This window comes from Emydura macquarii, unplaced genomic scaffold (assembly GCF_026122565.2).
Source record: "Emydura macquarii macquarii isolate MOO-44397 ecotype Brisbane River unplaced genomic scaffold, CSIRO-AGI_Emac_v2 contig_1254, whole genome shotgun sequence".
Taxonomy (NCBI): domain Eukaryota; kingdom Metazoa; phylum Chordata; order Testudines; family Chelidae; genus Emydura; species Emydura macquarii.
The window spans coordinates 2,615,439-2,635,499 of record NW_027131391.1 but is presented as its reverse complement, the minus strand read 5'-3'; the positions used below and the strand labels follow the sequence as shown (position 1 = coordinate 2,635,499).

The 20,061-nt window shown below is 44.3% G+C and overlaps 1 protein-coding gene and 2 long non-coding RNA genes across 3 annotated transcripts; 1 reads left to right on the top strand and 2 right to left on the bottom strand.

Annotated features, from left to right (window-relative positions):
* Nucleotides 1-232: 232 nt before the first annotated feature.
* LOC137154443 (uncharacterized) lies at nucleotides 233-1,768 on the bottom strand. Its single transcript, XR_010920214.1, has 2 exons — nucleotides 1,619-1,768; nucleotides 233-1,027 (listed from the first exon to the last, which is right to left on the bottom strand). It is a non-coding gene; the product is annotated as an uncharacterized lncRNA (long non-coding RNA).
* Nucleotides 1,769-6,101: 4,333 nt separating this feature from the next.
* LOC137154442 (uncharacterized) lies at nucleotides 6,102-16,653 on the bottom strand. Its single transcript, XR_010920213.1, has 3 exons — nucleotides 16,366-16,653; nucleotides 13,572-13,771; nucleotides 6,102-7,022 (listed from the first exon to the last, which is right to left on the bottom strand). It is a non-coding gene; the product is annotated as an uncharacterized lncRNA (long non-coding RNA).
* Nucleotides 16,654-16,658: 5 nt separating this feature from the next.
* Nucleotides 16,659-19,421, top strand: COX6A1 (cytochrome c oxidase subunit 6A1). Its single transcript, XM_067550095.1, has 3 exons — nucleotides 16,659-16,913; nucleotides 18,315-18,454; nucleotides 19,161-19,421. Exons 1-3 carry the CDS (start codon nucleotides 16,811-16,813, stop codon nucleotides 19,245-19,247), a joined length of 330 nt encoding a protein of 109 aa, XP_067406196.1. The 5' UTR covers nucleotides 16,659-16,810; the 3' UTR covers nucleotides 19,248-19,421.
* Nucleotides 19,422-20,061: the final 640 nt, after the last annotated feature.

Genomic DNA, 20,061 nt, shown 5'->3' with positions numbered 1-20,061 from the left:
ATCCCACACTAAGTTACTTGCCCATAATCACACAGGGAGAGATTTTCAAAGGCACAAGAGGCAGCTGGATGCAGTGAAAGTCAATGGGAGTTAGGTGCCCAATTGCTATTTGGGCCTTTGAAAAATCTAGCATTAGAAGCCTGATCTGAATCCTAAGCCACTGTATTAGCCACCAGCCAAGACGACCTGGCCATGTTATGATTAAACCAAACTAGCACCATCAGTGTTTCAACACATTCCAGCACAATTTCCCTGACCAATGTGGACAGGATTTTCCTTTTCTGAGAGCTATTCTATATAGATTGTGCTATGGCTTCAGCACAGTGATTTTCAACCTGTGGTCTGCAGACCCCAGGGGGGTCCACAGACTATGTCTAAAACTTCCAAAGGGGCACGCACCTCCCTTTGACATTTTGTAAGGTTACACAAATGAAAAAAAGGTTGAAACCACTGGTTTAGTACATAGTACAACTTGTACAGGACTACCCTCTGCCCCAGAGACCACAGCATAGTTTTACAAGAGTTTTAATGAGTTTCTCAAATAAAAAGAATCCCTCTCCTTAAGTCTTGAAGTTTTTAGTCAAAACTTTTATTGAAGGCAACTGAAGTTTTGGCTGAGTAAGGATAGAATAAACACTGAGTAAGGACTTCAGAATTTGGCCCAGTTATTGCTAGAACTGTTTCCCCAGGAGGGTTGGGGGCTCTCACTTAGATGTATGTAATTTTCTTGGGTTTTGAGAGCTAACTACTAAAATAGGAATTCCACAAATGCGGGGGACAAGCTCTTGAAGGTTCTTTTGTCTGAAGCCTGTTCTAGTGTGGAAAGGAGCTCAGGGCGAAGAAGAAAAAACACTCCTTATCCAGAAAGAGGATTAATACAAGATGGGATTTAAACTCTGAGACAAACAAGACAAGAAGCTTCATTTCTGAAGAGGCACATCTCCAGAATGTAGAGGAAGAGGGTTGTCGGTCTTATTTTAATTCACTACTGAGATTCATTAGCTGTCTCTTTTCAGTCATGGAGCACCTTAAAAAAAAAAATAAAAAAAAAAAAGTCAGAATTATCCTAATCTATTTCCCACCTTTTCACTAGGAAAAGCACCAAAGTAAATGGGGTGGGAAATTGGTCCAGAGAAAGCTGGGCTGAATCCCCAGCTCAGTCAGAAGTTCTGGGCAAGTCATTAAATCTACCGTGTGTCTCAGTTCCCCATCTGTAAATTGGGGATAATATTTCCCTCACCTACAGGGACATTGTGAGAATACAATCCATTGATGATTGTGAGGTGCTGAGGCGTTATAACGAGGCGGCCATGTAGCTAGATACACTGTCATTAACACATGCACGAAGGGCCTTTCTTTCTTTAACCATTTACATCTCCTGAGAGACTTTATAAGGAAGTCACTTTCCTCAAGAAGAAAGTCATTCTAAGTGAAGGTTTCATAGAGATCTCATCTAAGGCCTCCCACACTAAAAAGCTGACTTGTTCCTGAAGCCCTTGTCATCAGTGGTTCAGTTTCCTAATGTATAGAAGGTGCAAGTGTTTTGGCTCAGCTGGGGGATTTAGACATAGCAACTCAAGTCTCCAGTGAACACCTCACCCACCCCCAAATACTCTACCTGCCCTGAATCGTCATATTCTGAGTGCAGCTAGGATCCTCAGTCAACTCTTGCTCAGACACAAACATGGTATCCAGAGGGACAGCATGAACTAAGCAAGCTTCTTGGGATTAAACATCATTCTCCACTTTGACCCAACTCTCCTTTACACAAAAGTCTAGATTTAATTTCACCACAAAGGATTTTATTTTTTTCTGGTAGCACCTGTAATTGGGTTCACTCACCACTGTTGCCCCTTTATGGCTACATCTGGGGATTAACTCTCTGCTGGTCTGGTGCCCTCCCAACTGCCTCTATTTGGTTGCTCACCTACAACAACTCTCTCTCCCCCTCACTCTAGATTCAGGGTGCTCCTTCTTCATGACCCAGCTCTCCAGTGAGGGCACTATAGTCCTCCCCCTCCCTTCCACGGTACTGCAGTCTTCTGATCTTCCATCAAGTCTGGACCACTTGCCAGGGGCCAGTAGAAGAACCCAGGCCTGCCCACGACTTCAGTTTCCAGTCAAGGGACCTTACATCCAGCAACCACAGTCTGTGCAAACCCCAACCCTGTTGCTGTTTCCCTAGACCCTTTCCTATCTTTCTGCCCTATTTTCTGGCCCACCTCTGAGGCGTCCTCCTCTCTCCATGGCTACTTCAGCCCTCTCAGCTTCTTACCAGAGTCTATAGTAGGATCACAGGACTTAACGTTACACCTAGCCTGCACAAACTACCCAGTACCTTCCTACTGCCCTCCTCCAACCACAAACTTCCTTTCTTTATAGGCCTACCCCCGCTCCTCCCTCAGATGGGCTTCACCACCCATTAGGCCTCATCAGGCCCTGGCTCCCCTCCAGGTGCAGCCTATAAGGCTACCTGGCCTATTTTACCTGCTCAGGCCCTGTGTGGTAAATACCCCATCACAGGGGGGTTGGCACTTTCCAGTTGCAAAAGATCCCAACCTCTTCCAAATAATTTACAGGCCAAAATCTGATCAATTCCAGTGTCTATCAGAGTTGTATTACACCAGGATCCTGGGAATCTAGCTCACAGGAAGTATGGATCTCACAACGAATCAGAAAAACAGAAGGCAGAACAACATGTTTCTGGTGCAGGACTTAGAGAGAAGACACACATTTTAGTTCAATCTTAGCCTGTCTATGCAAGGCATTTAACCAGAATAGCTTCTGTGCTTTAAATTCATACCCTTTCATAATCCAAAATCACTTTCAAGTGAAGACAAGCCCTCATCAGATTAGAGAAGATAAAGATGGGACCCACCCTTGCTGGTCCCCCCGAGGATAAGACCTGAAAGTGCCAATCAGGCTTTCTGGGATCAGCTAGGTGGCTTCACGGGGGAGGAACTCCCAGGTCTCATGGACAAAGAGACTCTCCATCAGGGAGAGGAAAGTAAATAACCAGAATATTTTAAGGGAGGGTGGGGGAGAGAAAAACAAAAAACAGTCCAGTTAGTTGGGAGAGATCGGAAAAAGTCCTGGGCAGAAAAGTCTCAGAAGGGGAAGCTAAAAGATGTTCCTACCCTTCACATAAAATTAAGGCTCCTTCCATGTCCTGTGTCAGAGACCTAGCACATAAAAAACCCCAAATGTTTTGATTCCGAGTTATCCCTGCAGCGGAGAAAGAAGATTTGCTCATTTTCAGTAACAGAAAAACAAACCTAAATGAAACAAAGTTAAAGGTCCATGACTGAAGCAGCAACTGCACTGTCCTGTCCATTTTCAGTCTCTACCTAGTCCATCTCACCCCGAGGTCCTTGTTCAACAATGTTAATTCATCCCCTAACAAATTTTCCACTGTATTAACAAATACTTCCCTGACTTAGGCCTGATCTTATTCACAGCGAAGTCAACAGCAAAGTGCTCATTGACTCAACAGGGAACAAGATTTGGCCCTTAATTATTATTTTTGGGAGATTTAAACGGCCTTTTTCCTTCAGAATGTTAGCAAGCCACATGGAACATGAACATATGCAATCATCTTCTAAGCCAACCCAAGCTACTCTAAAGCGTCTTGATTCTGCTGTTTGAAATTGCAGAAGATAAAAACATTCTGTGTGTTTCAGAGGATTTCATGGATTGCGTATTTTAGGGAAGTTATTTCTTGCCTATTTCAGAGATCAATGATATAACCTTTGGAGACTTCCATCCCCAGAAACGATCTTGTCTCTTTTAGATGACATTTAATCTCTTGCCTATGTCAGATGAGAACCTACCCCCCTTTATTTCAGAATACTGGTGCCATGGGAGCTTTAGAGGAAAGACTGTCTCCTGTATGTTTCGCTAAAGATCTCCTCTCCTCCATACACCTCCTGGCTTGTCTGGATCCCACATTCTCTCTATTTTATAATCCGTCAGATACATACTTCCTCCCAGTAGTGTACAATCACTCACAATCTATGGGATCATTATATTTCTCTAATATCAACTATGTCACACACACCCTCCCTTGATATGAACCATATTACCTTCCCAAATAATCCAGAGGCAAAGTTCTTTGTGTCATAGTATATGTACAAATACACATTTTGACTCTAAGTCAGAGACTCAGAGTGCTTTCCCCATTAAGAGTTCCTGTTAGCCACATTCCAGATAGGATTGAGTTCTATGTTTTGCAAGAGATTTTTACCTGTCTTCTGGATAAACCCATACACCACATTCCACATGTTATCACTTAGCCGTTGAGTCCTAGCATATAACTGGACAGTAAAGTCTGAACCTTTTGTCTTTATAATAAAAAGCTATTTATAAATGCCTACATTTCTTTTCTCTTTCTGTCCCCGTTGCCCTGCATGCTCCAGTGTTCTGTGATTATTTGCAAGCCTCCTTTACGTCTTAACAATACCAGGTAGGCAGTCTCCTGTGCACACAGATGGACTAGCTCCTTAAACTCACAGTAACTCAGCATGCTTCTGTGATTCCCAGAGACTGCATTCCTGTGTGCCCATGTCTGCTGTCAAACTAGTGCCCTGGACTCATGCCTCCATCTGCAAGCTGAACCTTAACTTGCAACTCTCCCCAGGTCTTCAGAATGATCCAACCATGAGGTTTCTTCTCCTTGGGCTCATGTTACACATACTAAGGAAAACCTGGGGAGTGTTTCTAGGAAAGAAAGAACAGGCTTTCCCTTGAAGTAGTATTGTGATTCTGTGTCTTTTTTCTGCAACTTACTGATTGTGGCTCTGCTCCATCTCACACAGTAAAAGCATCTCATAACAGATTTTGAAGGGTGGACAGCCCTTCTGAGGTATTTAAAAGAAAAGGGAGACAGAAGCCATTAAAAACAATCTTTCACATGTAGTGAAGATTAAAAAATAAAATCTAAACATCAGACCATTTGCCTTGCCACTTGTTTTCTAATTTCCTTCCTAAAACTGCTACCTGATTTCTCTGTGCATGTGTCCATCATTCTCACTCTCCCTGGGCCTACATCTCCTGTGCCTTGCACCCTTACTCATTTGCACAGACGCAAAATGAGTGTGAAATGCTACCATTCTGCTTTTGTGGCACTTTATAGCCACTTTCAAAAGTGTAAATGACGGCACAAGGCGTGACATTGTGGAGAATCAGGCCCTCTGTCTTTGTTGCCCCCCATTCTGAGCCAGGTTCAGCAAATATCAGAATGGGATGGCCAAGGTAGCTTTATGCCATTTTTGCAGGCCCCTGGATTATAAGGCAGCTGAAGACTATTCCAGTCCGTGGTGTAAGTTAGAGCTGCCCAGGGAATGCTCTAACTTTTGGCTGCCTACCATGGTCCCATATAGGCCATTACAGCAACCAGGAAGAGCCAGAGCATAGTTCACTTTGACCTTGCCAACCACCCCACCCCGACACACTTCTCCCTAATCTGACCACAGATCTGGCAAGCCCTTAAGCCAGGAGCTGCAAGGGGAAAGGAGTAGTGCAGAGCTATTTCCACCGTTCTACTCCAAGAGGGAAGTTCCCTCATACCAGGGGACTCCTCAGTAGCTATTTCCATCCACCACCCCATTTACATCTTTTGTGCACAAGGAGAGATGGCATACAGATGCACATAACTCAGAATTGGGCCTGTGTCATTTAAAGTAAGTTCTCTTGTTTGAAATCATTGTTGCCTATTTCAAACTTTTATGTGGCATCATAACCTGCCTGTATAATGTCACATACCAAAAATGGTTCCATTGTGATCAATAAGAGAAACTGAAGGAGCAAGTAATGGGAGGTGGAAGTGCACATTTGAAATATCTTTGTCCTAAATTAGCAGTTTGTGGGAGAGTAGGAAAAATAACTAGTCCCAAACAGACACGTCTATCATACTTAAGTGTTTGACTAATACGAATACTGTACATTTATACAGCATCTTTCACCCAAGAATCTCAAAGCGCTTTAGAAAAGTGAGTCAAGTACTATTATCCCCATTTTATTGATGAGAAAATAGAGCCATAGAGGTTACGTGATTTGCCCCAGCAACTTACTAACGGAGTCAAAATAAGGTAGGTGTCAATTCCTTTGATTATGTACATTTTACATCTAGCCCTTCAGTTAACTCACACTAGAATGCAGGTTAAGGGAAAGGCACATCTGAAAGAATCAGAAATGTGTGTTCTACAACATAAAGACAAGATACTCCTTGTGGAAATCTAATGAAGAATGCCACAAAGCCAGATGTTTTCTGTGTAGTTCTAACCCCTGCATTCCCTTGGCTCAGCTCTGCTATGGAGGAGAACTCTCATTCCATACACATCCCCAGTGCAGGGAGTGGGGGGATATAACAAAGGCTGTGAAAGAACTCCATCAGGAAAGTCCTTTCAGTCCCCATTTCCATCAGTTCATAAAAGGAACTGCCAGTGCCCACATGCTGGTCTCTGCTAAGGCTGCTCCAAGCTGCAGCTCTTCATTTGCAAGAGAAATGACCCATTCATTTCCCTGTGACCTCTTCAAACCCTTCAGACTGCTGACTTCATCTGCTGATGGCTTCCATCACTACTGCTCGCTGGGACTGCTTCCTCAAACAGGTGCTCCCAGACAAAACAGCCCAACCCTTCCCAGTCACTTTAGTTGCTGCAATTTCAAATCCGCTGTAAAAGGGCTTCCCTGGGGCTATTCCATGAATATTCTGAGCAGGCTGATTTTCATCCCCCGAAGTATTTATTTCTAGTCTAGAAAGGTGGAGGCCACCTGAACAACAGGATGCAGATGAGAGGGGGGCAGTCTGACTCTGAAACTGATGAAGGAAAAGATATGTTTGGGGGATTTTGTGCTGGACGACACATCTAATCTCTCTCTGATGCAACCGCTGTTCAGAGGTGCCCCTCAAATCAATGCATGGTTGAAGAAGAAAGTCTTGTGATTCTGGGATGGGATCAGGTGGCAGGAGATCTGGGTTCTATTCCCGGCTCCGCCACAGGTTCTCTGCCTCACGTCCCTGTCTGTGAAAGAGAGAAGGGTGTCACAGGAATGTTATGAGCCTTAGTTCATTAATGCCTGTAACAAACTTTGAGGGACTCTGAGGGAAGGTATTGAAGGAAGGCAAAGCGTTACCACTGAGTGGCTTTTACAGAGATACCAGCAAAGGAATGTGCAAGGAGAGTACCATCAACTTTATAAAGAGCTGCACTTGTGATTGCTGGGATAATCCAACCCCTGAATTTCCTTACAGGAAAGCCAGACAAAAGGGATTCTTTACAGTTACTGGCCTGAGAATCTGTGACATAGTGAAAGAAACCCATTGAATTCAAGGGCACTGCTCATGTAAGCAAAAAGAGTGTGTCCAAAAAATTTAGCCCAGCCTTATATTTTTTAAATTTATTTCTAGGATGTCAAAGACAGGAGAGAGGGGGTGGAAATCAGAATACCTAGGCTTTGTTCTGTGCTTTGATTTGTTGTGTTACCTTAGGATAGTCATGTAGCCTCTCTGTGCCTCGGTTCTCAATCTGCAAAGGGGTAGGGGGAGCAAAGTACCTCCATTGCATTCTGAGAATTCCACTTAAGCCCACACTTCCTCTTTACCAGCATCCACTCAGGTACTTACAGGGTCCTATACCCACAGAATCCAGGAACCTCATAGTGTTCAGTGGATTTTTATCCTCACAACATCTTTGTCAGGTAGGAAGTATTATCCCCATTTTACAGGTGGGGAATTGAAGTACAGGGTCGTTTAATTCTCTTGCCTAAGGTTTGTGGCTGAGCTGGGACTCTAATCCTTGCCTCCTGAGTCCCATGCTCTGTCTACTACATGCACCTGTCTACGTGTACAAAAAACATTCCTCTGCCTCACAGGGGGACTGGGAAGCTTAATATCCTATGAAGTGCTTTGGGCCCTCAAATGGAAGGCTATATATGGCAAAGTAAATCGAGCAGGTATAAGTGAATGAGTTAACCTGACTTTTAAAACAAAACTCATATTAAATAAATACATAAAACTAACTCAAGCTGATTCATCCTGTGGTCCCAGGGAGCACCTGCTCTGTTTTTGAGAACGAGCATAACCTTTCCCCATGGGAAGAAACCCAGTTTGGAAGCTGATCTTGTTCCCTCCCAGTTGGCAGTGTCATACATACAGCAGTTCAGCTGGAGGAGGAAGAAGGGGCCTCTGCAGAAACACCCTCCCAAGGTTCTGATACAAGAGAAACTTGGGTGTCTCAAGCTGCTTTCCCTAGTAGAGAACAACCCTATTAGCTTGAGAAAGCCTCCTGCCTGCTTTCTCTCAGAGTAATTAAGAGTGAAATCCTCCTCTCGATGACCCCAATGCTCCCAGCCTGGGCTGATTTACACATGAAAGGAGCCCTCAGAGGGTCTTTCTCTCTTTCACATTCACAACGAGGCAGGGCCTATAAATAAAACCTTTCTGAAAACAAGAGCTTTTTAAAATGTGTGTGTGTGTGAGAAAGAGAATGGATGTGTGGGTGAGAGAGAGAATGTGTATGTGAAGAAAAGTGAGTGCTTATGTGAGGGGAGTGTGTGTATTCTTGGGTGGGTGTGCATGTGCAGTTAGAGTGTATTTGGAAAAGTATGTGTGTATGTGTGGGGGTGTGCAGGTGTGAAAGCATGGGAGCATGTGTGTGAGAAAGCATGTGAATGGGCTACATTCTGCTTTTAGTTACACAGTGAAAATCCAGAGTAAGTTCATTGAAGTCAGTGGAGTCACTTTGGAATTACACTGGTGTAACTGAGATGAGAATCTGGCCCCGCACATCTGTGCCAGACAGATAGAGGACCTGTTTCACTCACTTGCAATATATAGTCATTTACACCTGTGCAAAGTAGTTGTAAAACATGGTAACATTGTGCACTTGCATTGGACAGGCTTAAATAGCTACATAAAGTGCAGGGTCGTGGAGAATCAGGCTTAGTAGTTTGTCTATGAGTGTCAGCGGGTATGTGTGTATGATTTCAAAAAAGCACAATCTCCTCCTGAGGCCCAGGAGTGAGCAAATGGTGCTGGGGTTTACTGCTTTGTCCTCGTTTGAAGGTCATTTTTACATTTTTTTGATAAAAAAAAAATTCACAAAGCAAACAGTGCAGCTGTTGCCACTTCTAGAAGGGAAAATAAGCATCAGAAAGTCAGGCAGAAAAGAGTGTCCATGGATGCCTTGATGTGGGCTTGTTTGTGTGAAAATGTGCAAATTGAATCTGCACTCTGTATCCCCTATACCCCAACTCACCCATGTATCTGCATGTCTTGGATATTTCCCTTCACATGAAGCCTGAGAAGGACCCAACACAGTTTCCAGGAAACTGGCAGCTAGTGTGACCCTGTCTTAATACAAAACAGGTGACAGAGAGCCCGGAGCCGAGCTGAGCCGAGCCAGGGCAGACTGTAGGCCAGGGTTTCATAAAGCAGGTATTGGACTCTGTCATTGCCCCTGATAAGGGAGGGCTTTTAAAGAATTGGCTATAGTTTGAGAAGTATAAAACTGTTTTACCCCATTGCTCCTGAACAGCTTAACAATTTGCTTACTGAGACTGTCTATATGTAGTGGTATATAAATGCCAGCAGCCAATCTATATTAGCATAAGAACAGCCATACTGGGTCAAAGCAATGATCCATCTAGTCCAGGATCCTGTCTTCTGACAATGGCCAATGCCAGGTGCTTCAGAGGGAATGAACAGAACAGGTAATCATCAAGTTGTCCATTCCACAGCTGCGAACATGATAGGAACTGCACCACTGTGAGTGAGTGGTGGGAGACTTTCAGGTGACCTTCAGTACAGACAAGTCGAAAGAAGGGAGACTGGGGAGGGGGCACTGCAGTGTGCAGATTTAACAACTTTTACAATGCCTCTTAGACTCCCCCAGATTCTCATGCAAGAAAAAGAGGCAGCAGGCTGAGAAACACACAGGACAGTTACACATGGGAATAAGAAGAAACCCTCCCATGTATACACAATGCATGAAATGTTTCTTCAGCCAGTCTAAAAAACCACTCTTCTTAGCTATTTGCACTGGGCTGGAGGAGTGTGTGACCAGAGATGCATGCAGAGCTCCCTCCCCCTCCTCCAGAGTTTGCAACTAAACTCCTCCCCCAGTTCCCAGGGTCTTCAAATAAGATTTGCATAGTACTTCCAGATCATTCCTGAGAGAAGGGACAATGGCTTTGTGCACTCCCCATTTTCCTCTCCTGCCTTAACATAAAAGCTGACAATGCCCTTGTGAAGAGACAGACAAAGAATCTGGAGATGACAGAATGTTTATTTCTGATCAGTCATTTTTCTGAGCTGTAGAGAGATGAAGAGCTCCCTGAAACTCTGTGCCTAAGCTTCAAACGTCACAATCACTATAGTACCGTCTCTGCATTTGTCAGGTCAGTTCCCACTCCCGTAGCGGACTTTGGACATGTTGCTTTTCTGCAGGTCTGGTCATTTCTCTCCAAACTTGAAAATGCACAAAACTGAGATTGCCACTTTGAAAATCTCAGAGTGCCATCTGTGAGTTCCAAAATTCCCACTGAAGGCATAGCTTGCCACCATGTGGAACACTGACATACTACACCCTGATAATACTACTTTGTACTTGTACAGTGTCTTCCATCTAAGGATTTCTAAGTGTTTTTGGAACACTGAGGTATGGAAGTATCATTATCCCCACTTACAGGTAGGGAAAAAAAGACACAGAAAGATCAAAGCCAACATTTTCAAAGGTGTTCTTTGATGCTGAGTTACTCAACATTTGGATGACAAATGTACTTAAAGCTAGATTATTGAAAGAGCTCATGGCCATATTTTCATGAACTCAGTATCCACAACTCAGGCCAGATTTTCAAAAGTGCTCAGCATGCAGCACCTCCCATTGTGATACTTCGGGTCAGATTTTTGAGAGCTCAGCACCCAGCATGCGTCTGAATTGTTGGACTCTTTTGAAAAACTGATCCAATTTCTGAGCAGTGAGCCCTTCTGAAAATGTTGGCCTTATGGATGGACTTCCAGAGGTGCTGAGAAGCTCCCAGTAGCTTCCAAATCAGACCCAAGATCTTACTTTGGATGCCCAAGAAATGGAAGAACCCAAAAGCAGGCCACTTTTAAAAATACTGGCCTAAGTGTCTTCTACAGGGTCATAAGCGTGCTAGGGAATCCAAATGGTGGCTCATATACCACATTTCTCTGAGATTCTCTAGGGAATCAATAGCAGAGCTTGAACTCCTTGTCTACAGATTCTCTGCACTGTGCCTTTGAGGAAGTCATGCAATATGAGGCACAATCACTATGCTGCTAATAATAATGGCTTACGCAACTATAGCACCTTTAATCCAACCATAATGCTCAAAATGCTCTTCCAAGTTCAGGAATTTAGGTCCAGATCTGCTGTATAATGGCCATCCAAGGTCAGACCAGTGGGCTATCTAGTCCAGCATCCTGTCTTCCAATAGTGGCCAGTGTTAGACGCTTCAAAGGGAATGAACAGATTAGGGCAATTATGGAGTGACCCTGCTATCCAGTCTCAGCTTCTCACAGAGGTTTAGGGACACCCAGAGCATGGGGTTGCATCCCTGACCAGCTTGGCTAATAGTCACTCATAGACCTATCCTCCATGAACTTAACTAGTTCTTTTTAAAACCCAATTATACTTTTGATTCCTGGAAACAAGTTCCACAGGTTGACTGTGCGTTGTGTGAAAAAGTACTTCTTTATGTTAGTTTTAAACCTGCTGCCGATTAATTTCATTGGATGATTCCTGGTTCTTTTGTTATGCACAAGAGATAAATAATGCTTCCTTATTCACTTTTCCCACATCATTCATGATTTTATAGACCCCACTTAGTTGTCTCTCTTTTCTAAGCTCTCATTTACAAGGGATTTTATACTGGTAGGTTTCCAGTGACTTCAGAGAAGAGCAACCAGAATGATTAAAGAATCAGAGAACATGTCTTATTATGACAGCCTCAAGAGTTCAATTTAGCTTAACAAGCAGAAGGTTACGGAATGAGGATGTGAAGGGAAATATTCACTGCCAGTGCTGCCTAGTGGTCAGACAGGGGTCTGACAGGTTGTCTTCCTCTGAGGCATTCCCCTTTCTCACAATATCTGTGCCCTGTAGTAGGCCGTCATTTTAGTGACTCCATCTCCAGCCAGGTCACACATTCAAATTTATCCCTTTCATAGTACACAGAGTCCAATAATGTGGAAGTGTTGAGAAGTCAACAAGGGATTCAGGGCTTTCGCCTTGGGTCGAGGTTTTGAGGCCAAGACCTTTGTGCTTCCAGGGTATTTCCCAACTTGATTCCCCACCAAGGAATAGACTTCTGTCCTTGTCCCATCTTTAGGGGTTGGTAAAGGAGTCCTGGTCCATCCTTTCCATAAGGCTCTGATCCAGGGCCCAATGGTAGGCAGCTAAACCCTGGATCTTAGGGTGCTATGCAGCTGCCTCCTAGGATCACTTTCTACCTGTACCTGCTCTTCCCACAGAGTAAAATAAAAAACTGAACACAAAAATGTTTCTGACCTTCAAAAGTCACCAGTCCCACCTTTGCAGGCTTGTTCAAGTCAACATCACCCAGCCTTAAGCAGCAAGAGCTCCTATGGTGCTCCTTTCCAGGAGTACAGGTCAGCTTACCTCCCCTCTCTGCCTACCAGTGAGCTACACTGCTTCCCTTTTTAAGTTCTTCCCCTAGCTTGTGCAGGTTTTGCAGGTAGAAGGTGTTTTGTAGGTTGTGCAAGTTTGTCAGGACAGATCACTTTCAGCATTAGAGAAGAGATGAGTTTCCTTGTCCCTTGAGACTCCTAATCTGCTAGATTAATAAAAGTGCCAAGGACTATCAGTGCCAAGAGCAGGTTAATTTTTGTGGGGCAGATACCTGTTCACTAGATAGTGAACCGTAACCCACCAAACACGTCACACAGGCTACCCAACAGTTGTCAAATGTTAACAATTTATGGTCATTACAAATGTGGGCCAGGTATGACCCACTGATACGGAAGTGAAAGAGTTCTTATTCCATGAGCGATTACTTGAGGTATTCAACCCAGCTAATGACAAGTGATTGAAAGTGTCACCTAAAGAAAATGTGAACCCCACAGTCTGGTAAAAAATTATGATTAATGGAGGAAAGTATCAATAATAATGAACAATGATTCATTACATTCTATTAACAAAGTGACACTTTCCCCTTGCCAAGGATTGATGTATATCAGTAAAAGCATTAGAAAACATAACTACGTTTTAAAAACTCTTTAAACTAAAACTCTACAAACATTGGGAGTGGTATGAGAGGGAGGGAAAAAGGAAAGTTCTACCCTTAAGGCCAAAAGTGTCCATGATACAAAAAACCAGCTTTGAAACAGAAAAACATTCAGATGTTTCTTAAAAGTGGAGAGGTATGATCTCAACTCTAGATGTCAGTCTAATCAGGATACAACATATATTACTGAAACCTGAGCACATTAACATGTTGTTGAATTTGTGGTGAGATTGTCTAGGACTCTACCCCGAGCACTAAGATCTTCAAACTTTGGCTCATACAGCTACTTTGAATATTCCCACCTTATGCTTCTCATGTGGTCCTTCCTTATGCTTTTCCTCTGATCATGGTGGAGCAACTTGCTGTTGGGTTTAGCTAAGTCTCCTTTTCTGTTTTCTCCATTTTCTTTGCTCAACTGGTTGGTGTGGCCAGTGCTGATGTTAGCCAGGGTATGGTTTGAAAGGGTAGATGTCCGTTACTTCTTTACATCTCTCTTCTCTTGCTGTAAATATGGGAGTGTATTTGTCTATATGGAACTTGTCACACAAATGGTATTTTGATTATATCAGTAATAAAGCATTAATCTTGGTCTATTCATTTAAACACTATACAATATGTACCTTCTGTTCATAAAGACATTAATTTCAAATGCCTCTTATTAGGGCCTGACCCTGCAAGCCTGCCGCATGCTGAACTCCAAATGGGAGCGCTGTATATGGAGAAGCTGCAATATCCAGGCCACAGTTCAGGAAAGAATCGAAGCACATAATAATCCCATCCCAATTTAAGTATGTGCACAAGTGCTTTGTTGAATCAGGGCCCAAGTCCTTAGTGTACAAATGTGTATAAAGCAGGGGAATACAACATACTTTGAAACATCATGAATGGGGTGTGACAACACAGCTGAGGAAGGGCTGTGTAATAAAATAATCTTGACGAGCAGATTTGCCTGGGTATTTGGGCCCTCATTGTTCTTTCTTTCTGCACCCCATCATTTCTCACAGACTTCCTTCAGCAGAAAGCAGCACTTCTTTTCCTCTTAAGAAGTGAGCATCCCTTTTTTTTTTTCTTTTAAACTATCAGGATGTATGGAAAATCTGGTTCCTTCTCTATCATTCATACACAGAGCAAACCTTGCTTCTGTCTTTTGTTAGAACTCCCCAACCTCTCTACTTTCCCTGTTCTCTGCTGCTACCTGTACAACCTAGCACAGGAATCCTCTGTTTACATGGTTTCTCCCTGAGGTCACATGTGCATCCGTCAGACTCCAATAAACTGGGGCTATGAGAAGAGAACAGGAACTGTGCTGGTTAAGCACACAAAACTGTGTTGGGGCCAACTTCAGCCATTAAGAAGCAGGCACAACATCCTTTGACTTCAATGGAAGCTGAATTCACTTACAACAGGGCTTAATTTGGCCTCAGAATGTAGTACAAAGAATTAATGATTCATTCAAGAGTAGAAAAAGAATGGGTTTTCTCTTTTAAATTTAATTCTAAAACAGCAGAAGGTAGAAGACAGTTTCCCTCTTTGCCTTCTTGTGACTTTTTTCTCTTGTGAGCCCCTATCCCAAAATCCTTTGGGCTTTCAGTCAATAAACCAACAACCCTAAATGCTATACTTAAAAAAGTGCCATATAGGGCCTGTGGTTGGGTGGCATGCCCTATAGGTTGGAGAGCCTGGGGTTAAGAAAACCCTTATTATAAGATAAGACCCACCTGAGATGAATCAAGTGCTTTCAGTATACAAGGAACAAGCAGCGGAAGGGAAGAGGAGGCAGTACTCAGGAAGCTGTGGTAGAGACTACATAGTGAAGCAAGCTCTCTAGGAAGGGTGGCCTGGGAGAAACACTGACCAAGCAGGGAAGTGACTGCAAATGACTGTCCTAAAATATAAGGCCCCAGTCCTATATATTTATTAGACTTAAGTTCTACAGCTATTTGCATTCAATGAATTTTCTTTGCAACCACAGGGGCTAGAATTTTCTTTAAACAAAAACACAGAGTATGTAGAAAATTTCTCAGAAAACCCAGAAAAGTTTCATGATCCATGTCCACTCCAAAGATGAGAACCACTTCTTTAGTTCTGTCTAGCTGTACAAGGTGCAAAAGAGACTGTATACTTACTTTTAGACTTTAAATTTATTCTATTAGAACTAGCAGATGAACCGATATTAGAAATAAAGCAGTGGGAATTATAAGTGTGTGTTTAATTAAGCATAATGTGCTTTTATTGTCATGGTGGTCAGAGCATTCTTTACATCCCAAAGTGAGGAGTTAGGGCCTGGCAGGGCAGTGGCCACAGAGGCAAATGCAGCAGCCAGTTTGAATGCAGAAGCAGCTCACACAGAGCTGGGGCATTATAAGCTCTTTCACTGAGCTAGAACCAGGGCAGCAAGATTTTCTCCTACTCTTCCAGAGAGGCTTGAACAGACCACAGTTCCACCTTCATAGCAAGGCTTTTTCTGCAGTCCATCTTGGTTTGATTTCCTGCCCCGCTTCCAGTTCATCATGTCAGGAAAACCCCATCACTCCCTATTTAACTCGTCTGAGTAAAACCAGTGTTTCTATCATCACTGGGGCTTCAAAGAAGTTCCCACTTTCTAGCCACTCCCAGCAAAGAAGAGTTTTTGATTTGCCCTGCCCCGCCCCGCCCCGCCCCATCCCTCCGAGGGCTCTCGGAGCAACCCCACGGGCCCATTCAGGATGCTGTGCAGGGCTGCTAACCTCAGGGGATTTGCTTTGCTGCCGCCTCTCCATCCATCGCCCCCTACGGATACCTGCAGTTCCCAGAGTCACCTCCTCCTCCTGCCCTGCTCCTCCAGACCCGGCAGTGCTCTTCTGGAGCCCCCGCCTCACTGCTACCTGCTGCTCCAGAACGCCCCCTCCCCCCGCAGCCCCTTTCACTGCCCAGCACCTTCCGCCCAAGCCCCGCTGCTCTAGAACCCCCAGCCTGCCGCTCTAGAACATCCCCCCGCTGCCCGGAGCCACCTTCCCTGCGCTCCACGACCCCCGCCCGTTCCAGCCATGGCGCTCCACAGCACAGGCCGCGGCCTGATGCTAGCGCAGTGCCCCGGGCAGCGCAGGGCGCTCTCACCGGGTTTCCTTCGGGCACCCGGGATGTCTCAGCTTGACGTCCAAAATGGCCGCTGATTAGCTGCCACACACAGGTAGGCGCCAAAAGGAACCACGTGATCAATGACGTCCCTCCCATTAGCGCATGCGCAGTAAGTCAGGCGGACTTGGACCGCGCGGCAGGGTGTAATGTTCAATGTCAGTCTCGAAGTAGAACGCGTTCGGACTAAAGGGCGCATGCTCAGTACGAGTCGGACTCGTGGTCAATCCGCATATAGGTCCGCCAATCCAGAGGTAGTTGATGGTGCCCGGATTGGAGCACATGCGCATAGTGAGCCGGTGTGTCCCACGTAGGCCGCCGTCTTCCCGACTGTCCATTTCCCGTCTGCTTATTGCTTGTTCCGGTGACGGCGAAGCTAGTACGTGATCCCCCGGCCACCGCGACCAGAGCTCTCTGGGCTGCAGAGATGGCGGCGTTTGCCAGAGTCTCCCGCCTGCTCCTCGCCAACAGTCCCCGGTCCCCGTTGGGGCGGTTCATGTCGGACGTGGCTCATCAGGAGGCCGGATCAGGTAACCGGGGAACCGCGGCCGGGCCGGGCCAGCGATGACGGGGTGACCTTGTGCTGAGCGAAGCGCCCTTAGGCTAAGCCCCTCAGCGGCTGGGCTGTGCCCGGTTACCCCAGGGCGCCGCGCAGGCAGCGCTGCAGGATTTCCCTTCCTCCCTTGCCTTCAGTGCCGCCTCCCCTCGCTCCTGCCAGGGGGACCCGGCCCCAGCCCCGGCCTGACGAAACAGCGGAACGGGCTTGAGGCTGCAACTACTATTCGAGCCCCTATCCTTGAGCCGGGGGCTTTCCCCCGTGTGTGCGGGACGGGGCCTGGATGCCTCTTTCCTGCCCCTCCCTAAGGCTATGCGTCTCCCTCCGTCTGGGCTGGGGGGAGGGGTCTTTGAAAATGCCGCTTCCGTCTTGCTGCCACGGTAATTGAAAGAAATCACAGGCGTGTTCCTCATTGGTCCGAAGGACTGTCGCCCTTAGGGACCCTGCAATGAGGTACTTACCTCCGTGCAAACTCTTAGGGTACCAGAGGAAGTATTGCCTGGTGCAAGGGTTTGCACGGCTTGGTGTAGTCACTCTGGTGCAAATGCCCCTAGCATAGACAGGCCTTAATACATATGGACTTCTGGGTTTGTGGCACGTATTTATAAGGTGCCATATATAGCCGTGGGGATAGAAAAAGAGAGTCAAGAGGCTACTCACACCAGATATTAACCCATATGGATTAACTTTTGTGCAGACATTGAGAATGCAATGCACCATAGAACCAAATCCATTCCTCCTTAGCCATATTCTGCATAGTTCTCTAAGTGCATCTATTTGCTGATAAAGTGTTTGTAGACCAGTGATAGTCCTGTTTGAAAACTACTGTATTAAAAGATAGTGGTCTAGAGTGCTTGTCAGCTGACTTAGCACAACACAAATGTTGGAAATATTCATGGAGTTAAGGTATATAAGATGCCTTCTACTGTCTCAGAAGTTGTTAACTAGAGCTGATCAGAAAATATTAATTCAAAGTTTTGTCAAAACACTGATTAAACTAACTTTCATGAAACTGAACAAAGTTTGAAACTTACCCTCAATGTTTTCAATACAATTTTTGTTTTGGGAAAAAATGTTTCAAAATAGAAATTTTGAATACAGTGTGGTATTACAGACATGACAAATGAAATACTATATCATGTGAAATCATGTCACTACTGCTTTCATAAACATTGAAAACAAACTTTGAAAAATTGTGTTCAAACAAATCTCAAATTATCTGCGATTATCACTTCTCTGTAATTTCAGGCTAAATTTTGTTTTCATTCTAATTCAAAACAAATTTTGAAATACCAATTTACCACCACATGGAAATACTCAGTTTTGAGTAGCCGTATTGTTGACCCTCTTCACAGTATATTATTTCCTTCATTAGCTCGCACATGGAAGATCCTGACTTTTGTGGTTGCTCTTCCTGGTGTTGGTGTATGCATGCTGAACTGCTACTTAAAGATGCAGCATACGCATGAAAGACCAGAGTTTGTTCCTTATCCTCACCTCCGCATCAGGACCAAGGTATGTGCAACAGTGCCTTTTAAAGGTGTTCTTATCTCCAATCACTGAATTATTTATTCCAAGATTACTGTAGCCTGTATTGTTTCTTGCAGTAGGTATAAGTGATAGGTAGTGGAATTGACTGAAGGGAAATATCTATGTATTTGTAGTGCCATGAATCAAGAGCTCACTTCTGTTGAGGCAGGGTGAGAGCTTTGCAGCTGAGGTATTTATATGCAGATACGGAGTTGTCTTTCCCTCTTAAAATAAACTCATGCCTGAGTGTGAGAAACTTTGTCATCAAAGTTTTGGTCCTCACTAGTTTTCCCCTTAGCTTGTCTTCATGTAGATCAAAAGAAAGCTGTCATGAATGAGAGGGTGGAAGAAACTGGAGCATGGGTTCTTAGCCCAACAGGTCACAAACAGTTGTCAGAGGTTGAGATCACCCTGTCTTCCCCAAATTGTGTCCACTTGTGTCTACTTATTACAGTCACTTGTACACATTGCAAGAGACGCAGTACTAACTGGATTTGTCATCTTTAGAATTGTAGATTTTTATCAAAGTATTCAAGAAAATTGTGGTGTAAATTCAGCTTACTCCAGAAGACTTCCAAATTCTGTAATATGTACAGACTCAAAAGTTATGTTTGTTACAGAAGTTGATTTCTTGTGCCTTAGCAGATTTGTCAAGCAGTTACCAAGCAATCTTAATTTCTTCTTTCAACAGCCCTTCCCATGGGGAGATGGGAACAAAACTCTGTTTCACAACCCTCATGTTAATCCTCTCCCAACTGGCTATGAAGATGATCATTGAACACAGGGACCACAGCTGCAATGTGGACCATGGTATTTGGACCAGAACATTGTATGGGATCCTCAGTCTAACAATATTCCACATTCCTTTTACGGTCAAGTTATAAATGGTGTTCTGACCTCTAATCCTGTATTTGAAGGGGAAGTCACTTAAAATAAATAAATCCTTACCTACCATGTGTGGTCTCTTGTAAAGAACTAGAAATCCTTGATCTAGTCTTTTCTAATATTATTTATAGGGAGTTTAACAAATTGGGGGGGGCTTTTGTAGGCAATAGTGTAGTAGGAGAGGGATTTAATTGCTGCCTATCTACTTTAAGCAGCCTTTCTAGAGGTAGGAGTGGCTAATACATACTAAAAATGACTCTTATGCAACCAATAGGATTGGATCTAAAGTAACATATCCACTTTCATATTCTGAAGGTGAGCCCTAATTAGTCTTCTCCCTAAACTGTTAATGTTGAAATTAGTAAGTACTAGGATAAGATTCTTGCAAGCTATTAAACTGAGGTTGTTTAATGGGAACTGTCATACAGATCAGGGCAGTGGTCCATCTAATCCAGTGTCACCTGACTCCCACTACATAGTGTTTCAGAGGAAGATGCACAAAATGGATAACTATGGAACACTAACTCATTCATAAGCAAAACTAGTCCTGATAAGATGTCTACTAGTTTACATCACTGTCTTCCCCAAGTTGTGGTGCCCCGATATTGTGGCAAAGCAAAGTTCTGCTTTAGCAGCATCCTGAAGAATTTGCCCTGTTCCACACCCCATGACAGTACTTCTTGTACCTTCTGTTTCCCCTGTGCAAT